The 21,147-nt window shown below is 43.2% G+C and overlaps 1 protein-coding gene across 2 annotated transcripts; it reads left to right on the top strand.

The window, feature by feature from the left end:
* The first annotated feature begins 126 nt into the window (after positions 1–126).
* On the top strand, positions 127–12,541 carry LOC306780772 (zinc finger protein 335-like). 2 transcript variants are annotated; one of them, XM_079273255.1, is made up of 28 exons: positions 127–227; positions 1,763–1,956; positions 2,100–2,376; positions 2,500–2,577; positions 2,906–4,033; positions 4,190–4,372; positions 4,483–4,644; positions 4,738–4,993; positions 5,088–5,265; positions 5,362–5,474; positions 5,576–5,594; positions 5,735–5,851; positions 6,510–6,586; positions 6,781–6,941; positions 7,048–7,253; positions 7,372–7,471; positions 8,127–8,215; positions 8,330–8,586; positions 9,017–9,131; positions 9,224–9,421; positions 9,630–9,772; positions 9,909–10,048; positions 10,148–10,245; positions 10,356–10,433; positions 10,538–10,621; positions 10,720–10,779; positions 10,899–10,992; positions 11,825–12,541. In XM_079273255.1, exons 2-28 carry the CDS (start codon positions 1,765–1,767, stop codon positions 11,938–11,940), a joined length of 4,719 nt encoding a protein of 1,572 aa, XP_079129381.1. In that variant the 5' UTR covers positions 127–227; positions 1,763–1,764; the 3' UTR covers positions 11,941–12,541. The 2 variants fall into 2 exon arrangements, with proteins under 2 accessions (XP_079129381.1, XP_079129380.1); XM_079273254.1 differs by having other exon boundaries at positions 10,356–10,442.
* The last annotated feature ends 8,606 nt before the right edge of the window (positions 12,542–21,147 follow it).

Raw genomic sequence — 21,147 nt, 5'->3', positions numbered from 1 at the left:
ACCAATCTGTCAGTAAACATACATTGTTAAAATAGGTAAATATACCAATGTTCGCTTTAACGACGGCAGTTTTAACAACAACAATAAATAAGATCCGGTTGCACGGACAGGAAGCAAGGAGAGTCTCATGGCGCCCGACTAGAAAGAAGGAACAATTATCAGTTGCTAATGTCTGGTCTATTCAGCGCGTCTACACCACAGGATACCCTTCTACTTGAACATACACGGTAAGAACAAAGCGTGGAGATTGTTGTGCCGGAGAAGGAAAACATTTTAATTTTCTTCAGGGAGAGCATTTGGACGGCTGAGGCCCTCGAGGTCCCCAGTAGAGCTTTCAGAACGCCTGAGTGTAAAGCGGAGCTACTTGGTGGAAAATGGCGACGCGGAGCAGGCAGGATCAAGGGCAGCTGGGCCCGTTTACAACTGCAAACACACGTTGTTGTGTTGTTACACTCGGCATGCCGACCTGCGTATAACTGTTCTTCATCTATGACGCATATTTAAACTTCCACTGGGACAATTTTAGTTGTTTTCCAGCTTCATCGGACAATATACTGAGTTGACAACAATGCCTGTTAGCCAGCTAAAAGCTAACGCCTCTGGTTCATCGTGAGCTGACGTCGGCTCCCGTAGTCTCTAAATAACTTCACTGCTGTCCAGGGCTCATGTCTTTCTACAAGTATAGGCACATTTGACCAGTCGAAACCTTAACTGTGCTCCCCCAGAACAGATACCTTTAATTCACACCTACGTCGACTTATTATAACTCGGCTGACGTTTATATATGTAGACTTCTGCAGAGAAAAAGCTGGAGCTATCAGTTATAAGTTGTCCTAAATAAACAGTTCTGTACGTTTATCACCAAATGAGGGAACTCAACATCCTTTACGGAAATGTAAAAAATTACCGATGCGAAATGTTATACATAGTCTCACAAACTCATTCACTTGGCTGTTCAGTGCAGTAGAGTAGAAGTATACACTTTCAGAAAATAAGAAGTGTTAGTAAATCAAAGTTGTGTTCAAGTTTATCTTAGTAAATGCACTCATGTTACTTCCCACCCCTGGATAGAAATAGTACTGTTAGTTATTTTACACTTTGTTTACATTTGCACACATGTATCACAATCCAAATAAAGACCTCATAAGGACACACACTAACTGTAAACTGCTAAATTAAGAGACTGAATGTATTTATTATTACTTGAGTTACTTTTCCAATATACAGTATATCCTTGCACACATTTGAAAAACTTTGATGAACTTTCAGTTTTCCTTCCAGGATCTCTGCAGGTCTCAAAGTTGTTATTATTTGCTTCAAAAGCCTATCCATACTTAACTGTTAATCTAGTGACAAAGTATCAAGGACCATGAAAAATCGTAATTATTGCAAACTCTCATAACACTAATGACGAGAGCTGTGTTCATCTTAACACAATGAACTTGCAGTAAGAAGAAGAAGAAACATTCCTTTATTAGTCCCACAGTGGGGAAATGATTCTCTGCATTTGACCCATCCCTGTATATATAGGGAGCAGTGGGCTGCCAATGACAGGCACCCAGGGAGCAGTTAGGGGTACAGTGTGTTGCTCAGGGACACTTCGACACAGGACACAGTGCAGCTGAGGATCGAACCGGTGACCTTTCGGTTGGCGGACAACCCTCTCTACCCAGTAAGCCACGGCCACCCCCGTAATGGCTAATGCATGCCTAAATATGACACAAACAAATTGATAGCGTTTTTGTTTGTATTTTGTGGCTAGTCATGAATTCGGAGGAGAATGAGGTGGAGAGCAGCAGTGATGCAGGTCCCTCGGGGATGGAGGAACCGTCTGAAAGCGGCATGGGTATGGAGTCATCAGAGGCCATGTCTGCAGACAGCAGTGATGCAGCTGCCTCTCATGCACAGGCCCCAGAATCTGACTGCCATGTGGGTCAGAGCTCAGAGGGACTTATGGTAAGCATTTAAAAAAAATATATATATATTTTGTGTGTGAGAAAACAGACGTATATTAAAAAAACAACCAGATTTAGCAGTTAGGCTTTTATCATGAAAGTTTCTTGATGTTGCAATCATGTTCTTGCCCCCTGCCTGTCTAGGTGTTTGCCCCAGAAACCAGCTCCAGTACAGACGTCAGAGTTTCATCAGTCCACCTCCCTGACTCCTCGTCAGTGGCCCAGTCCACCAGAGTGTCCAGCGTCTCCACAGTGACTCAGTCAGTGCTGGTGTCTGAGTCAGCCCAAGTACTGGTCCACTCAAGTGCTGCATCTGAAGGCGCCATGATGGTTTCTGACTCAACTGCTTCTACCTCGTCAGACCTCGGGTCTGCCATTGACAAGATCATTGAGTCCACCATCGGCCCTGACATCATGAATGGTATTTCCGCTGACACTCCACTTTCTGTTATATCACAGGCTGAGAAGCTTTTATGTTGGGTCAGTTTGATTATTTGATCATAATGGAGCAGATATCTGATCTTGTCTACTGTTCTTCTGTTAGGCTGCATAGCTGGGACCAGTGCAGAAGATGGAGGTGCAGAAACAACCCGGTATCTGATATTACAAGGACCAGATGACGGTATAATTGCTATTATTATGTTATCGCTAACTCATTAAGTCTTCACCCCATTTCAAACCATTGTAAAAGTTAATGAGACAATTATGAACATGTTTATATGTAATATAAACAATATACTGAATACTCTGGTGGGATGTTACTCGGACAGCATTTATTTATAGAGTGGATACATTATTTAACTATTCCATGTCAACTTTATTCTAGTCCTCTAACAAGTGAGTTTTTATTGAGTTCATTTATAATCCACTTATGTTGATGACACACAGTAATAGTTTTTAGTGTACTTTTTAGCGTGTTCAATCCATCTACATGTATTTGTCTGCTACAGGGGCTCCTATGGTAGCCCAGATGTCATCGTCGGCCCTCTCTAATCGTATAGCCATAGAAGCTCTCGCTGAAGGGCCCACGTCCACCTGTCTGGACCAGGGAGACCTGCAGGGCAACATTGAACCTGATCAGCCTGGTCACTCTGGTTACCCAGAGGACAGCAGCAGCAGTCAGCCTGACCAGCCCCAGCACTCTCACCCCTCCCAGTATATGGACTGCAGTGCAGATGGTCCAGACCAGACAGGGGAGTCTTCATCTTCCTACGTGGAGTGTTCAGGCGAGGAACCCGACCAGACACGCTCCCAGTCAGGTTTCCCTGACTACAGCGGTGATAACAGTGACCAGGATCTGCCTGGATATGTGGAATGCAGTGGGGCTGACTCAAACCTGACCAGCCGACATCACTATGTGGTGGAGTGCAGCTCTGGGTATCTGGAGTGTGGGGTGGACGAGGGAGAGCAACCGCATCATTCACGCAGTTACATTGACAGTAGTGGGGACCACCGGACCCAGACAAGTCGGCAGTATGGGGCAGAGTATGGAGGAGACTGTGTTGCAGCTGCAGACTCTGAGCAACCAGGTTGTTCTCGGTATCAAGCGAGAGACGATGACGACGATGACGAGCGGAACCAGGATCCAGACCAGCCGCAGCACTCCCAACAGCAGCCGCAGCACTCCTGTTACATGGAAAGCAGCAATGGTCCGGAGGCCTCTCTCTATGCCGATGACAGCTCCTCATCAGACCACCCTCTGGCAGACACAGCAGGTTCAGGTGGGCTTCCTGAGGCATTGGAGTGCAGCGAGAGCCAGCCTGGGCCCTACATCAGCAGCAGTGGGACATACACCGCCAATCCAGAGTCTGGATCTGAGCTGGCCCAACAATACTCACCCAGCCAAGAGGAGCCCCAAGGCTCCCAGGGGCCTCAGGATGAAGCTAGGCAGGTCAGAGAGATGGAGACATCAACAGTGGCAGTAGGCTCCGGACACAGACCGCCAAACCTGGCTGAGTTGGAGGAGATGATGGAAGTAGTGATTGTACAGCAGTTCAAGTGTAAAATGTGTCCATACAAGAGTGCCTCCAAAGACACACTAATCAACCACATGAGAGACAAACACTTCAGACCTGTAGGTAAGTTAGTACCTTGTTAGTACGGTTGATTATGTATCATAAAGACATATCGCTTTGGCTTTAACTTCTGATTTTTTTTTTTGCTTCTCCGATTTTTTTGAAAACTGTAAAACTAGTAATAACAGTATTTCTTTGCGGAATAACGTGTGGTTTCAGGGGACATGTCAAAGAAGCGTAAACGTGGACGGCCTCCGAAAAGTGAGACGTTTGCCCGTCGTCAGGCAGAGAGGGAAGAAGCTGAAGAGAGGAACGCAGCAAAGGCGAAGGCTGCTCAGCCCCAAAAGGCAGATGAAGAGGAGGATGATGTTGTGGATGCTGGTGCTATTGATGATCCTGAAGGTCAGAGAGGAAGATTGTTATTAAACCCCATTGCAGACAAACTTACATTATTTTCTGACTGAGTGAATCATACTCACTTTCCCTCTCCCTGCTCCTTTGTTTATATCCAGAGGACAGTGACTACAACCCTGCAAACGAGGACTGCAACGGAAGACCACCTGCCATCATAAAGAAGCCTCCTCCTATCTCTTCCTCCTCTCAGGGGCGTCCTCGACGTAAGGTTGGCCGTCCAAGGAAGTACAGCCTTCTAGATGAAGGCTACAGCAGCAAAGGTTGGCTTTCAGTTTTGACAAAGTATATCAAAGAACAGCCCGTCACTGTACCGGAGAGCCTACACATTCTTGTCTTTCATTGGTTTGTTACAGAAGCAGAGAGTATTGCTAAGCAGCCCAGGGTGGGTGCGGATGATGGTGTACCCGAAGAGGCAAGCTCCTCCGGGCTAAACAATGGTCCCGCTGTAGGGACAGATGGAGACACAGCTGAGGCACCAATAAGCCAATCAGACTCTGAGAACAAAGACCCTTCATCCAACACACAGCCAGAGGAATTCTATGAGAGGAAACGCGGCCGACCCTCAAAGCGTTTTCTTCGCAAGAAGTATAAGAAATATATAAATCGAAAGTGAGTATCAAATCATGAAATAAACGTGTGTTACAAATAGTATTACATAATAGTACAACAAGCTAATTGCTTCTTTCTCTTCATTTTCTTACAGCCGGTACTATAAATCCCTGAAACCGCTCCTGAGACCTCACAACTGCTGGATCTGTGGCTCACGCTTCCTCACTCAAGACGATTTGCACTTCCACGTGGACTCTCATGAAAGCAATGACCCAGAGCTCTTTAAGTGCCTGCAGTGCAACTATCGCTGCAAGCGATGGTCTTCACTCAAGGTCAGTTGCAAGAAAGCAGGTCACAACATTTAGGTTAACCTCAGTTTACGTGCATGTTTGCACGGTGCCCTGAAAGCCTTGTGTGCTGTTTTCCAGGAACACATGTTCAATCACGAGGGCATCAAGCCCTTTAAGTGTGAGGAGTGTGATTACACAAGTGTCTACAAGAAAGATGTCAATCGCCACTCAGCAATCCACAACAAAGACAAGTAAGTAACTCAGTCAACATACAGCACATGCACAATACATTATTCGTTATGCAGAACACATTTGCATTTTTATTTTAATAATTTTAATTTCCGTCCTACAGGAAAAGAAAGACAGAGTTGGTAAGATATTTCAGGTCTCCAATATTTGAATGATGGTTAAATGCTAATTAGCATGCTCGTGGTGTAATGATAATATTATGCGGTCGTGTAGCAGAAATACTTTCAAGTCAATTTGATGGTTTTTGTGCTCATTCTTGCAGGTACCAAAGGTGTCGGAGTTCCTCTGCCCTGTGTGTCACAGGGTTTACCCCATGCAGAAGAGACTCACCCAGCACATGAAGACCCACAGCTCAGAGAAACCACATATGTGTGATAAGGTCAGATGATAAAGATTGTAACATTTTAAGAAGATTTAATGAATACTAATATAAAAAAAAAGATTATGGCACAGAATATTTTAGGTGGTTACAAGCAGGCATGGTCACGATGATCCTGACAACATCCGTTTTAGTGAAAAACAAACTATCTTAAATAAGTTAATCAGAAATCCCAAGTCTCCACATTCTGTACACGATAATTCTATCCTATATTCACAAATATCCAGATTTTGGACATTTTCAACTTATTGTGACTGTTTTTTATCGCAATCCGTGTCGCGTTTGAGAAGTGACAACTACCGGTAAATACAAACGATGTCATGATTTTACATACATTCTCTGTCGAGCTTACATTATGTACAGAATCTCTGGACACCAGTAAACAATTTAGGATTCCCTCTAAAGATCGTCTTGATAAGGTCAATAGTTGTAATGATTTTCGGGCATGATTGTTTCTCCTGTAAGATGCTTATTTTTTTCTCCCTTCCCTCTTTTAAAAGACTGCATTATTTACCGTCCTACCCGATACAATAATTCTGCTGTGTAACAATGTATAACCATGACAATCTTTACAGGAAAGTGAGTTCACTCATCATTTCATGGACTTTTTTTTATGTTCTTCAAAACTCTTGTTGAAAATGCCTTTCTGTCTTTGTAGTGTGGCAAATCCTTCAAGAAGCGGTACACGTTCAAAATGCACCTGCTGACTCACATCCAGAGTCTTGGAGACAGCAAGTCAGTATTTTTATCCCATCTCTTTTATTTTGTCATGTATCAGTCTGTATTTGAAAAACATGGATGTAACAGACTTGTCTGATCAGCAATGTAGCCTGGAATACGCCTTAATGAATCAACATTAGTCATTAGTTGTTGATGTTAGTAATAATGATATTATCACAATGATTAACTCCTGGATGTGCATGTGCAAGGTTCAAGTGTGAATTTTGCGATTACACTTGTGACAACAAGAAGCTGCTGCTCAACCATCAGCTGTCCCACACCAACGACCGGCCCTTCAAGTGTGACTACTGCAAATACTCCACTTCTAAAGAGGAGTTCCTGGTCTCCCATCTGGCCATCAAACACACAGGTCTGTGTGGCAGAAAGGCTTTCATTAAGTTTATTTAAGATGAGTCTGTTCACCTCTTGAATGCAATACTGTACAACACCTTTACAATTGACACCGTCTTCTCCAGGGGAGAAGCCTTTCTCCTGTGACATGTGCCACTTCACGACCAAGCACAGGAAGAACCTGCGTCTACATGTGCAGTGTCGCCACCCTGAGACGTTTGACGAGTGGTCCGTGACACACCCTGAGGAGCCTGTCAGGAGGCGCCGCAGGCCCTTCTTCACGCTGCAGCAGATAGAGGAGCTCAAACAACAGGATTTGCAGAGCACGATTGTGAGTCTGTTTGTGGTTTTCTGTTATTTATCTCTGGCCCAATTTGTATTTTATTTTAGCTTGTGTTATATTTAGCGGTATTTGGACATAACTGGTTTTTTTTACCCGCCTTCATTAGGTTGCAATGGATTCTGCGACACTACAAGCCATGCAGGGTATGGAAAATGCCTCCGTGACCCAGGACGCAATGGGAAACACCACCATCATCTATGAACAAGGTCAGTCCTCTTTTTATTCAAGAGACATTATTAGTATTTCTGCTGTGTCAGCATCCTACCGACTGGGGTACACACAGACCGACAGGTTTGTCATATCTCACCGCTACTTCATTTTAGCATTGCGATGTTTCATGACTTTGTCAATCAATTTGGTCCTTTATGACTTCTTATCATTTGTTTCTGTATTAATTAATGCTTTTAATACCAATGTGTTGGTATCTTAGGGGTTGGCGGGCCCCAGTCAAAACACTTAATTTTGCTTATGTAATTTTAATAGACGGACGCATTGTCGGAACCGCTCATCGCTCGATGAGTCCAAGGTCGTAAAGAAGCGCTTGGTTGTGTATTAGTGTAACTATCATCCAGCAGCAGAAATGTTACTGCAGTCAATGACCCGCTGCGGACGACAATCTCAACAAAGTCTGCAGAGCCCTGAAGCCAATTAACTGTAACTTTCCTAAAATTTTCTGCAGATGACATTAAATACATGGCTAATTATGATTTGAGAACAATTAGTTCACATTTTGCTCTGATGATGGTTGTTTTTTATAGTAGTTTTTTCCCGGGTTCCAGATTCGGTAGTCGTAGTTGTTAAATATGTTGGTAGGATAAAGGTTGAGTACAAATGCTGACTTCTTCACCATGTGCTCCTCAGTTGAATCCAGCGACCAATCTGCCCAGAATGCCCTTGACCTGCTGCTGAATATGAGCAATGCCCGGGAATTGGTTGGAAACGCCTTACAGGTTGGTGCTCATCAAAAGATTTCATTTTACATAAAGCGGGTTACATTTATGTGGAAAGTATGTTTGCCATTTAGAAATAAGATAAATGATGTTATAAGTGACCGTGCTCCTCAGGTGGCGGTGCTGAATTCAGATGGCAAAGCTTTGGAAAAGGGCACGTGGAGCACGGTGACCACAGCATCGGGCCAGGCACAAAAGGTTGTGACCTTCCACGTCTCTGAGAACGGTGAGGCGGTGCTACATGAGGCCTTCGAGGCAGCCACCTCTGAAACAGGAGAGCTGACCCAGATCGCCATCGAAGCCTACGAGAGCGGAGGGGAGTTCAGTGTGGTGGAACAGGCGGCTGAAGAGATCGACAGCCCTGAATACAGGTAGCTTAACCCACCGGATGTAGTCTGTGGCTACACGCAGGACATTGGCCGCCTATATTCTCCTCCCCTCCAGCTACTTACCTGTTACTTGCAAGGGCACCATCGCTGCATCCTGTGCTTGGATATTTGTAATTGGTTTGAAGACAAACAAACAAACCAGAGCCTTTTTTTTTTTTCATCTTTCGTAAAATTTTGTCTGGAGCCAGACCCTTTTTAGCGCTGACACAGCACTGTGGAAATAAGTCTGGCTATGTGAGACTACATAACACACCGTGTGATTTATTTTTTTTCTGATTAGGTGGAACAGATATTTCACTGGAAAACACAGTCACATGACTACTTTATTCATAATGAGCTTGAATGTAGGATTACTGATGACCCTCATGATCTCGTCTCAATCTATAATGTCATCAAACTGCTGTCTTTGCAGTAACGATGAGAGCAGTCCTTCTCAGGCTTTAGACGACTCCGGGGCAGAGAGCCTGAAAAGTGAGAAGTACTACCTAACGTCAGCACTGCCTGATGGTGTTCTGCAACAGGTGGAGGTAACTGCGAGTGAGCAGCTGTTTTGGCATGTAAAGGTCCGTCTACATCGTGTACCCCTCCTCTCTGACTGTGTCCTTTTGTTTTCTGTCAGCTGAGCAGCGAAGCTCCAGCCTCTCCCTCTGCTGTGAGCTCTCCCGGTCAGAGCACCAAGAGGTTTTCCTGCCGAATATGCATGGAGTCTTTCCACGGACGCTCTGACATGGAGAACCACAAGAGGGCACACTTGGACCCCAACACCTTCAAGTGTCCCGATTGTGATTTCACCTCCTCATCCTGGCAGGAGGTCAAGGTGAGCCTGCCATAAATTGACCCCATATTTTACAAAAGGGGGCAGTCTCATGAATATTCAACAGCTCATCAAATAAAGTTTTAACAGGGTGAAAGACTACATAGGGGCATTTCCACCCTCATGTGTAATTTTTAGGTCATTTGTATGTGTCAGTCATTTTAAAAGCATTCCTGTTTTGAATCCCTCTTTGTGAACACTCACACTAAAGGCTCACATGGAGCTGCATTCCTACTTGCGCCCTCACAAGTGTCCAAGCTGTAGCTTTGCCTCCAAGAACAAGAAAGACTTGCGGCGACACATGATGACACACACCAATGAGAAGCCGTTCTCTTGCAAACTTTGTGGTCAAAGGTGGGTGTGTCACAAAACTTTCATTTCCTTGACATTAGGAGCACATATACAAAACAATTTGTAGACATTAGACCGCAAAGTGGTGATGGACAGCTACCGATGTTAATGTGGTTTTTTTTTTTGCCCAAAATCTCAGGTTTAACCGTAATGGACATCTAAAGTTTCACATGGAGCGTCTCCACAATCAGGATAATCCAGCTCGCAAGTGCCGTACCCCCACGTCTCAGCAAACCATCATAGTGAACAGCGACGAGGAGGCCCTGGCCACGCTACAATGTAAGGAACACAAATAATATGAAACTGAATGATTTAGTGGCAAACAAAATCACAAAAATGTCAAACTTAATTTGTGTGTTTTGGTGTGTTTTCTAACAGCCTTACAGGCACATCAGACCGTGATCACTCCAGAGCAGTTGCAGGCCCTCGGACAGGAGCACATCATTGTAGCTCAAGAACAGGCACTATCAGACCAGGTGCCAACGTTCACACCATGCTGGACATGCTTCTCGATTTGTTCTTTTTGCATGCAGAATGTAGGCAATTTTGTTTTGGAACTAAATGCATTAATGTGTGCATTAATCAGGAGGAGGGCACATACATCCAGCAGATAACCACCATAGACGGACAGACAGTTCAGCACCTGATGACAGGAGAGAACCAGGTGACTGAGGTTAGAGCCATTTTATAGATTCTACTGTATATATTTATATCAGAGCCCTTATTATATATTCAAGCTTTCATCTCAACTCCTTTGTCCTGTTTCAGGTTCAGTACATCATCTCGCAGGATGGCGTGCAGCACTTGCTCCCTCGGGAGTATGTGGTGTTAGCTGATGGCAACCACATACAGGTCAGTGCGTTGCCTCATAATAAGTCTTCATAACCGAAGGATACATGCAGTGTTTGAAGGCGGTGGAGTCGTGTTCTAACGGCCCTTTTGTTCCTCAGATGCCAGATGGGCAGCTCATCCAGTATGAGCACGACGGGACCTTTCTGCAGGAGCAACAGGTGAGGCTGAGATTCTGATCACTCAAACTTGACAAAGTGAGGCAGATAACCTCAAATGCTCGACAGTAAGAGTTTTTTGTTTTGACAAAAGCTCATTGCTCCATGTTCTTTGTGTTTAGATTACTGTCAGCCATGACGGTCAGATCCAGTACCTTCCTATGAGCTCGGAGCAACAGATGGTGAATCCTGACGATATGGAGGCTGCTGTCACAGGTTGGCTCTCTTAGGGAAAAGAGATTATACTTTACTTGTTTTATTTTCGGTCCTCCTCTACACTGGTGGGTTGTTTATTTACCGAATTGCCTGTGTTCAGCATCAAGCATTTTTTCAAAGCACACCACACATTTCTAGGTTTATGGATGACATTTCAACTGTTTACTTCCTCTCAGTTCACTTTGCTGCTTGGGGTGTTGTTCAGAATCGCTCTTTCGTTGACTTCACGGAAGTGAATAAGTATGCGGTTGTAACGTAACGTTAGTCTATCCAGTATCCAACAGCAGTAGTGAGCTGCAGTCAATGAGCTGCAGCTTGTAAATGCCTGCTGCAGACGTCATGCTGGACTCAGTCCGCAAAGCCCTGAAGCCCCACTGCTGCACTGTGTTAGTTAGCTGCTGTTAGTTTGTTCACTTTATTCATATTGAACATGTACTCTGCATGTCCGTGGGTGCATAGCAATACACCCGCCAACTGTGACGTAGATCCGATAAGTGTTTCTTGAGACACAGACAGAAATTCCTTGCTTTATAGTTTGATAAAAAAGCACTGATGTTGGTGTACTGTTGGTCACACCATTAAGTTGTAACAATGACGAATGTCTCTGCAAATTCAAATGCAAACCTCAGTGAAGTGAATGGAATCATTGCTTTTGAAAATGTTGAACATACATCCTCTACAGATAATGGGCTAAAACATACCAGACTAGTTTTATGATCTCATTCATTTTAGATAATAATAAGCTTGATAATAACATGAACCATGAAATCACCATTATGATGAACACCTATAGTAACTACATTGTCAACAATCTTTGTTCTTGTACCCGTAGCAGACACAGCCATTTCTCAGACCCAGACAGTCTACACTGAAGCGACACCTGAACAGCTGGAGCAGCTGCAGCAGCAAGGCATCCACTATGACGTCATCACCTTCACAGAGGAATAGACTGCTCCTTAAACCTGCCGGGATACAAATGACTAGAAACCACTATGAGCTGACAAGTAACCTGACCTCAACTTATTTATGCATTCAGCTGGCCGTGAACTAAAACACCATCTCCTCCACACTGTCGCCTGCTCGGCGGCAGTTGCACTGTTCAATAGGATCAATGACTTTTTGTAAATTCTAATTATTGCACCCATTGCTTCTATCTTAATCCTAGGGGCTGTGTATTTAAGAGTTCATTTAGCAAGGTTGGTCTGTTCTGTAATTATTAAAAAAAATATTCTTGTTTACATGCCTCAACTGCCTCCATTTGCAAGACAATGTTATCAAAGAAAATGAAAAGGCTTACAACATGCTTCAGAAAATACACAGAGCGTCCAAAGGAACATTTTAGGCTTTGAGTGGGGTGAAAGGAAAAGGGAGTGATTGTTTTTGCTGTTATAATCATTTTAATTGTTAGAATGCCACAACATTCTGTTTACTAAATAGGAATATGTACATACCTTTTGCATTTGTTTTCTGTTCCGCGATGGAGGATATGTTTTGATTTGGTGACTATGAAGTGTTTAATAAGCTGAAACTGACACCAAATAAATCACTTTGTGTATATGCTGTAATGTGTCCACAAATGTCCGGATTTTAATGAAATTGATTTTGTTCAGAGGAACCTACCGTATATCTGCTTTAAAATGTCTATAATTATAATGCGTTAGACATAATAAAAGCAAAGCCATTACAAAAGAGTCGCTGTTTACACACAGTTTGAAATGAGTTGATGCAACTCTATCGTCATTGTGAGGCTGTAATCTGTGGTGTCATATTGCCTTATAATGTGTTAATGGCAATTCCAGCATGTGTCAATATTTTGCAGTAGAAAAGTACAGGGAGATGACAGAAACAAACAATGTAACGTAATCTTACACAAGCATACCACAAACTCAGTGGCGGCTGGTGGAACATTTTCTAGCTCGGGCCATCCAATCAATTTCAGCAAACATCCCAGTATGATTTAATGCAAAAAAATGAAGGTATCAAACACGTATTACTACAGTGCAGTTAAATATTTAACATTTATTCCAACACAAAAAAAGCAGTAAATAACAGTTTGATAAACACATCAGGACATCATATTTTTGTCACCCTCACAGGGAATTCTGTATAATATATATATACAATATATATATATATATGTATATATATATACTGTATATATATACAGTATATATATATATACAGTATATATATATATATATATATATATATATATACAGTATATATATATAAAATATATATAAAATATAATAGAACATGTTTATTTATTGAGATGCCCCTATGGACCTTGTTATAGGGAGTAGTAAACATGAAGTGTAATTAGAAATACTGATGTTAAATTAAGCTCAATGAAATGTTGATGCCTCCATGACCAAGTTAAGCAGATGAGACTGAGGACAACTATGTACAAGAAAAGACGTTCACTTTGCCGAATATGGCTGACAGAGTTCTCCATGTGTGCCCTGGTGTTCTCATATTTCCTTACTTTTTCAGACAGGTGCTTCATGTCCCTCACTCCCGTTACTCCATGCTGGATCTGTCCCTGTTGTTTTAAGCATGACTGCATCCAGCTAGCCAAACCTGTTCTGGCACTGGCACTCACCCGTAGAGACTTCTCCTGACGTGCTATTATTGACTATTTGTATAATTTTTTTTATTTTTTTTTTTGTGGCTCAAGGTGGGGCCACGCCCCTCTATTGGCCAGCCGCCACTGCTCACAACCTTTGTCGACAACCACGGATGATCGGGAAGCAAGCAAGCAAGCTATCAAATGAAGGCCACATGTGCAGTGTAACTGGAGTTACAAGGTTGCAGCAGATGGTGCTAGAATTAAAGAGATGGTGTCCTCTCAGGTGCTATTTGGGTGCGGTCTACCTGACAGATGTGTTGGGGTACGCTCAAATTAATGGTGATCAACATTAAACATTTGTTTTTGGTCTTTTATTAACGATCTGTTCAATAATTGCAGGATTGTAATTCTCACGGTGTGAGAGGGAGGTGTGCAGGGAGGCTGGTATTGACAGCCTCCCTGCACACCTCAGTGAAAGGAATCGATCATCGCTATGTTCTATGATTGTACGGCAGTTCGTGAAACTTTGGGAAAGTGCAGATCAGATTTTACTGTGCATTGTGTTGTACACATAGACTGCAAGGTCCAATACCATTGTCCCCCCTAAGGCCTTCAGCCCTGAACCCTCAGGGACTTAACTGACGTCACCTGGTAAATGGTTGAGTATTAGAGACTGCAAGTGCTGGAAATAGTATAAATACGAATGTGACCGAACGTTGCCGCCTTGATGGGACTTAGGGCTGTCCCTCTGTCAAAAAGTGTTTGTGATCTCTCATACATTTTTAGCCCTTCATGCAGTTGTTTGCTGCTGTGCAGGATGTTAAATACAGGGCTTTTAAAGTAAACATGGGATGTTACATTGCTTATTCAAAGATTTGTAGCATTTACCAAGGATTTTTTTTATTTTGTTTTTAAATCTATCCATTGGAATGGTTGGGGGATCTGAATGTCATCGCAAGAAAAATAAGGAATTGAAGAGGAAAATTGTTGTTTTAAACTTTTAAAGGGGATTGTTTCCTGTGTGGGTATTCATGTGTACCTTTAGATCTCTGTTGCACACAAATCTATTACAGCAAACTGAGCAGCTGAAAGGTTTCTGTCGGCCTGTTGATCAACTGGAAGGAACTATAGATCGAAATAAGGATGTTGTTGGTTTGTGACGCCAAAGAATGTGTAGATTGCTTTATCTCAGGACCTTTTTCATCCTTTTTATGAGTTTGTGTCAGACAAGATGACAATTTTATACCAGGAATGGCAGCAGCAAAGAGTGCAAACTGCCAAGTAAGATAAAGAACTATTGAGTCACACTCCAGTCACTGATGGATTTAATCCTGACGAACAAAGTGTGCTATGTACAACTGTATGAACCAGTGAAATACACAAACCTTTTACTTTTTATTGATGAAATCATTTGAATACAATATACTGTGCACAGATGCAGGTAAACCCATCGTCTTAAACTTACATTACCATCAAATCAATCATCAATATAATCATCAAAACTATTTCAAACTGTACAGTTGGCGCTCATTCAGTGAATAACTTTTTGTATTGAAATCAGTGGAGTTGAACCGCGGTTAATCATGTGTAACTTCAGAGGTGACTCGTGCTGAAAGCTTTTATCACAAACGGAAACTTTACTGCAACCAGAACAGCTAAAGGGGATTGTTTCCTGTGTGGGTTCTCATGTGTACCTTTAGATCTCTGTTGCTCACAAATCTATTACAGCAAACTGATCAGCTGAAAGGTTTTTCTCCTGTGTGGATTCTCATGTGTACCTTTAAATTTGAACGCTGGTTAAAAGATTTCTTACAGACTGAGCAGCTGAAAGGTTTTTCTCCTGTGTGGGTTCTCGTGTGTATCCGTAAATGTGAACAATCGTTAAAAGATTTCTTACATACTGAGCAGCTGAAAGGTTTTTCTCCTGTGTGGGTTCTCATGTGTCTCTGTAAAGTTGAACGCTGGTTAAAAGATTTCTTACAGACTGAGCAGCTGAAAGGTTTTTCTCCTGTGTGGGTTCTCATGTGTTTCTGTAAAGTTGAACGCCCGTTAAATGATTTCTTACAGACTGAGCAGCTGAAAGGTTTTTCTCCTGTGTGGGTTCTCATGTGTCTCTGTAAAGTTGAACGCTGGTTAAATGATTTCTTACAGACTGAGCAGCTGAAAGGTTTTTCTCCTGTGTGGGTTCTCATGTGGCTGTGTAAAGTTGAACGCCGGTTAAATGATTTCTTACAGACTGAGCAGCTGAAAGGCTTTTCTCCTGTGTGGGTTCTCATGTGTTTCTGTAAAGTTGAACGCTGGTTAAATGATTTCTTACAGACTGAGCAGCTGAAAGGTTTTTCTCCTGTGTGGGTTCTCATGTGGCTGTGTAAAGTTGAACGCCGGTTAAATGATTTCTTACAGACTGAGCAGCTGAAAGGCTTTTCTCCTGTGTGGGTTCTCATGTGTTTCTGTAAAGTTGAACGCTGGTTAAATGATTTCTTACAGACTGAGCAGCTGAAAGGCTTTTCTCCTGTGTGGGTTCTCATGTGTTTCTGTAAAGTTGAACGCTGGTTAAATGATTTCTTACAGACTGAGCAGCTGAAAGGTTTTTCTCCTGTGTGGGTTCTCGTGTGTCTCCGTAAATGTGAACACCGGTTAAAAGATTTCTTACAGACTGAGCAGCTGAAAGGCTTTTCTCCTGTGTGGGTTCTCATGTGTTTCTGTAAAGTTGAACGCTGGTTAAACGATTTCTTACAGACTGAGCAGCTGAAAGGTTTTTCTCCTGTGTGGGTTCTCGTGTGTCTCCGTAAATGTGAACACTGGTTAAAAGATTTCTTACAGACTGAGCAGCTGAAAGGTTTTTCTCCTGTGTGGGTTCTCATGTGGCTCTGTAAAGTTGAACGCTGGTTAAATGATTTCTTACAGACTGAGCAGCTGAAAGGCTTTTCTCCTGTGTGGGTTCTCATGTGTCTGTTCAGATGTCCACTCTTGCCAAATGTTTTCTCACACTCAGAGCATCTAAAATGTTTTTCACCAGCACTACATCTTGAATCACTGACACGTACTTCATCAGGTTTCACATAGTTTAAACCTGACTGAGGTTCTCTGGTCTTCTTCCCATCACCACCCTCATCAGTGTCAGAAGAGTCTCCAGTCTTCTCATCAGCATCTGGTTCTGGATGTCTATCTGGATCCAAGTTCCTGTCTGGTTCTGGTCCTCCACAGTCTTCTCCATCAGCTTCTGTTCCCATCTGTTTAGTTTGTCTTTGATGAAAATGTGAGGACTGAGCTTCCTCTTCTTCATCTTCACTCTTCACAGGAGTGAATGAGAACTTGACATCAGCCTCCTCCAGACCTTGAAGCTGCTCTCCTTCCTGACTGGTGCAGAGTTCCTCCTGTTCTTCTTTAATGTGTGAGGGCTCTGGGTCCTCCTGGTCCAGACTGGAGCTCCACTCCTGCTGCTCAGAGGGAACCTCTTCTTTAACCAACAACAGCTGCTGGACGTCTGCAGGAAAACAGTAAACACACACAGAGGGGTTACAAAGACATTTTAGAATTGAGCAAATAGTCTCCTGGACTGTAGACGATCTACAAGTATTAACAATTGATTAAGTAAAGCAGCGGTTCCCAAACTTTTTAGGCCGCGCACCCCCTTCTACATCCCGACCGGGTTCGCGCACCCCCCCCCCCCCTTAATAATAAAAAAAAAAAGAAGCAACAGAGCCTTTTAAGCCTTTATAGCCGCATAAGAATCGGACCAATGAGAGAACAGTTTGCTCGCGCGTGGCATTTGTTTACAATATTTAGTCCGCTGTTAAATGTTGCAGCGTGAACACAAACCGAACAAAGGAGCAACTGCAACATTGTATCATATTAATCCCTGAATCAGAACAAAGCAAACGAACTGAAGGTGTGAAAACGCCCTGAAACACTGCAACAAAGTTTCAATAACTTTCAGTGACACAAGGCGTCACTTTTAAAGAGCAATACGGATGCGAGCACACACGCACAGGCTCAGAGGCAGATTATCACATTTAATTTACAATTAATGACCGACTAATGTAGCCAGGATGTCTTCGGACAAAGCATCGATGCGGCGCGACACAGTGTTGTTGGACACCGGGATCATGTCCAACTTTTTTGCTTCTTTCTCCCCAATCATACATTCCACCATCTCTCTGGCAGCTGGCAAGCTCACGTCTTCAGTGATTGTGTGCGGTAGCCCCTTTCTCGCTATTCTGTAACCAGATATGAAGCCCGTAGTGCGTCATTTATAGACCAACACATGAATGAGACTCCAGTTGTTTTTGGCTGTTTTGTAACTCCTCCAATTTCGATATAAACAATGTAAGGGGCTTTTGACTTGCACTGGCATGCTTGGTGTTCAGGTGGCGACGTAAATAAGAGCTTCAGACTGTTCGCCAGAACCTCGCTGCACACCACGCACTGTGGCTTTGGGTAATCTGCGTTGCCAATCCAAGTGAAGCCCAGACACAGATACTTTTCATCATATTTCCTCTTTTTTTCCCAGTCTGATGCTCACCCTCGTTTCCTCTTTTTTCACCTTGACTCCGCGATGGGCCGATGTGCTCCCGATTTGTCTGTGCTGCACCTCTCCGTTCCCCTCGCCTCCGATTCCTCTCTCTCTCTCTGTCCCTCTCCTCTTTTACCACTGATAGCTTCAGACGTCCCACCTGACAGTTTTTAAATTAAAATTACATTTTTTTTTTATATTTAATATTATTACACCATCAGACCGCCATTACACTTTTCCTCTCGCGCACCCCCTAGAGGCAGCTCGCGCACCCCACTTTGGGAATCCCTGAAGTAAAGCATCAAAGCATAAAAAACATAGATCTATGGTTTCACAAAACACAAGAATTGATTAAGTAGCCCTAGCAACAGACACAAAGTCAGGGCTCCGTATACGCATCTCTCTTCTCAGTGTGTTGTGAGCCCTGTATCTTTATACTTTATTTGAACTTGTCCAGCACAGGGACGCATCATCTTCACCCACACACAAGCCAGGGTTGGGCCACATTGTGTGTGGGATGGGGAAGGCACTGTTCCTGCAGGTTGCTACACAATATCCCACCGACTAACCCGATTCACAACACAACTAGTTATCAGTTTTAAGCTACCACCTGCGTGTCAGAGCTCCCTCTTTGTACGGGGAACGCGTGAGTGCCTCACCCGGAGATTCAAACCTTTGCTCTATGACACACGCAACACTATTGCAAATGAGCACACACACATAACACTGTTATGTTCAAAATTTCTCAAACAAAAGGTAAAGGAAAAAGCCCCCCTCCTTGTTCCAGAGGAGAAGCATGCAGAGGAGAATGTGTTATAACTGAGCGAAACGTGGAAGACGCTAAATGTCTATTGGGCGGGACTCCTGTTAAAGTGGATCGCAAAGGGCGTAGTCAACAACTAATTGGCCGCACTCCTGTCCTTATCACCACTAACCATAAGTACGGAACCGTGCTCTCTGGTAATCTAGCTACTAACATTCACAAAGAGGCCTTACTGAGTCGCTCTTTTCTTTGGCAACTAGATGTCCCTTGGCCAGCTCTAAACTTGACCTATCCAACACGTGACGAGCGTATGGACGCAATTGCCTCTTGGTTCAGTTACGGAGCGTATTTGAAGACCGTATCAATACTACCAGTTAACAGGCGAGTATAATGCCGCCTCCTGGCCGTAAGAAAGCTGGTTGGACATTACCTGGCTATCGCTACCTAGGCCCATTTAATGACGAAGATGTAGGTGAACCGGTCAATCCTCTCGATGCGGCTGCACGCACCCATGACGCAGGCTAGTAAACAAGTAAACAAGTAAACAAGTAAACATATTGTAACACATAATATCCATCGCTAGGAGCTCTTTAAAACTTAAATTCCTCACAATACTTATACGTTTTATGCCTGTAAATACCGCAAGCATATTTCTACAGTAGCGAGAACCATCGCCAATACAAAATAAAGTGATTCGTTTTCATTTAACCCTGTTACTGTATGGCTTAATATTAACTTCCACTGTTACTGTAAAGCCGTTAGAATTGTGGCCTATCTTCTATTTACAATTAATATGCATTCAATTATTTAAATTATTGTAGTTCAATTTTTGAAATCATGAAGGTTCAGGCTCCTTAACGCTCTCTCTCTCATTACTTCAGGGCCTTTGGGAGCAACTGCACGTGGGACAGTTGGGACCGGAAGTACACTGGCTGTGGTCATTACAGTGAACAGTGTCTGGCAGTGTGATGAGAGGGCACGTGAGCCCTTGTTGCTGTACTTCATCTCATTGGAGCAGAGGCTGCAGTTAGCATACCCTGCCTTATCAATGTATTTAAAACACTGACAGCGGGAAGCTGTACTGCTCTCTCTTCACGTCTGTTTAGACCTCCACCTTTATCCAGGCCCAGCTCCACTCACATCTCAGCCCTGCGTCAAGCTGCGCTACACACACAACATCCTCTTCCTGAAGCTCTTTGACCTCATCATCTCATCAGTATCTGGGCCTCATGTTTCAAGTTATTATCACCACGAAATCGCCTCATTCTACTTTGAGTTAAACAAAAAAAAACTGCAACCAGAACCGCCGGTGTTCCGGTTTAACGTTAATGAGTAACCGCGTGGACTGAACTGGAACACGGAGGGTGATTCAGGTTTCATCACGTTACGTTTTCCTCCTAAATCTTGATAATGATGAGCGTCAGCCGTTGACAAAGTTCCGCTTGCAGTGGACGTTAACTTAACCCAACAAATTAGTGATGTGTCGGTCGCGAACGAAACGGGATGATATATATTTGATTAAAAACGGCTTATTTCGCCGAAAAGCGACACGTTTGCAGGTATTAAATCAGGAGAAGAAGAAAACGACGAACTGCAACATAGTCTCACTCCAAACTACATTAAAAGTTATCAGCCGGAGCATTGACAGTGTTTGAGAGAAGAAATAAAGTGAACCCACGTGCTCTTTGTATCCGGATTTCCGGGTTGAGAACAGCGTCCAGAAGTTCCCGTTGTCGCTTATTCTCCTCTTTTAAACGAGAGACTTCCTCCTCGTACTCTGCTATCGTTCTTTCAAACATACCAATTATCTCTTCATCAGCCGCAGTTAGTCGCTGGTTGACTAAAGATCTCAACATTTCTACTTTAGACATTTTCACTAAACCACAGAAAGTTTTCCTCTAGACGAACTCCGTTAAAAACACCGTTTACTCTCATTAAACTCTGACTAGCGCTGTGTTGGTCACTTCCGTCCGCGTCCGTCTGTTTCCAGGTAGCATGCTAAGCTAACTTCAATAGCTACCAGGAGATTGGTCGTCTTCTTCTTCTTTCACTTTAATGGCGGACTACAAACCAATGTTTAAGGCGCCACCTACTGGACCGGAGTGTGTAACATCACGACTTTATGACAGTTATCATTTAAACACAATAATAATGTTATTTATAAATGTAATGAAACAATTAGAAATAAACTTCATATTGCAGTCATATTCTGGCCTTTTAACCCGTTCCATTCAAAATATTAAATAAAGCCCTTTTAAGCTGAACTTGTTTGTCCCCTGTCTCTAACAGTCCTTTGATGCTCCACTC

This window comes from Melanostigma gelatinosum (genome assembly GCF_949748355.1).
Source record: "Melanostigma gelatinosum genome assembly, chromosome: 8".
In the NCBI taxonomy this organism is placed as follows: Eukaryota; Metazoa; Chordata; class Actinopteri; order Perciformes; family Zoarcidae; genus Melanostigma; species Melanostigma gelatinosum.
This window is presented reverse-complemented; position numbering and strand designations above follow the sequence as displayed.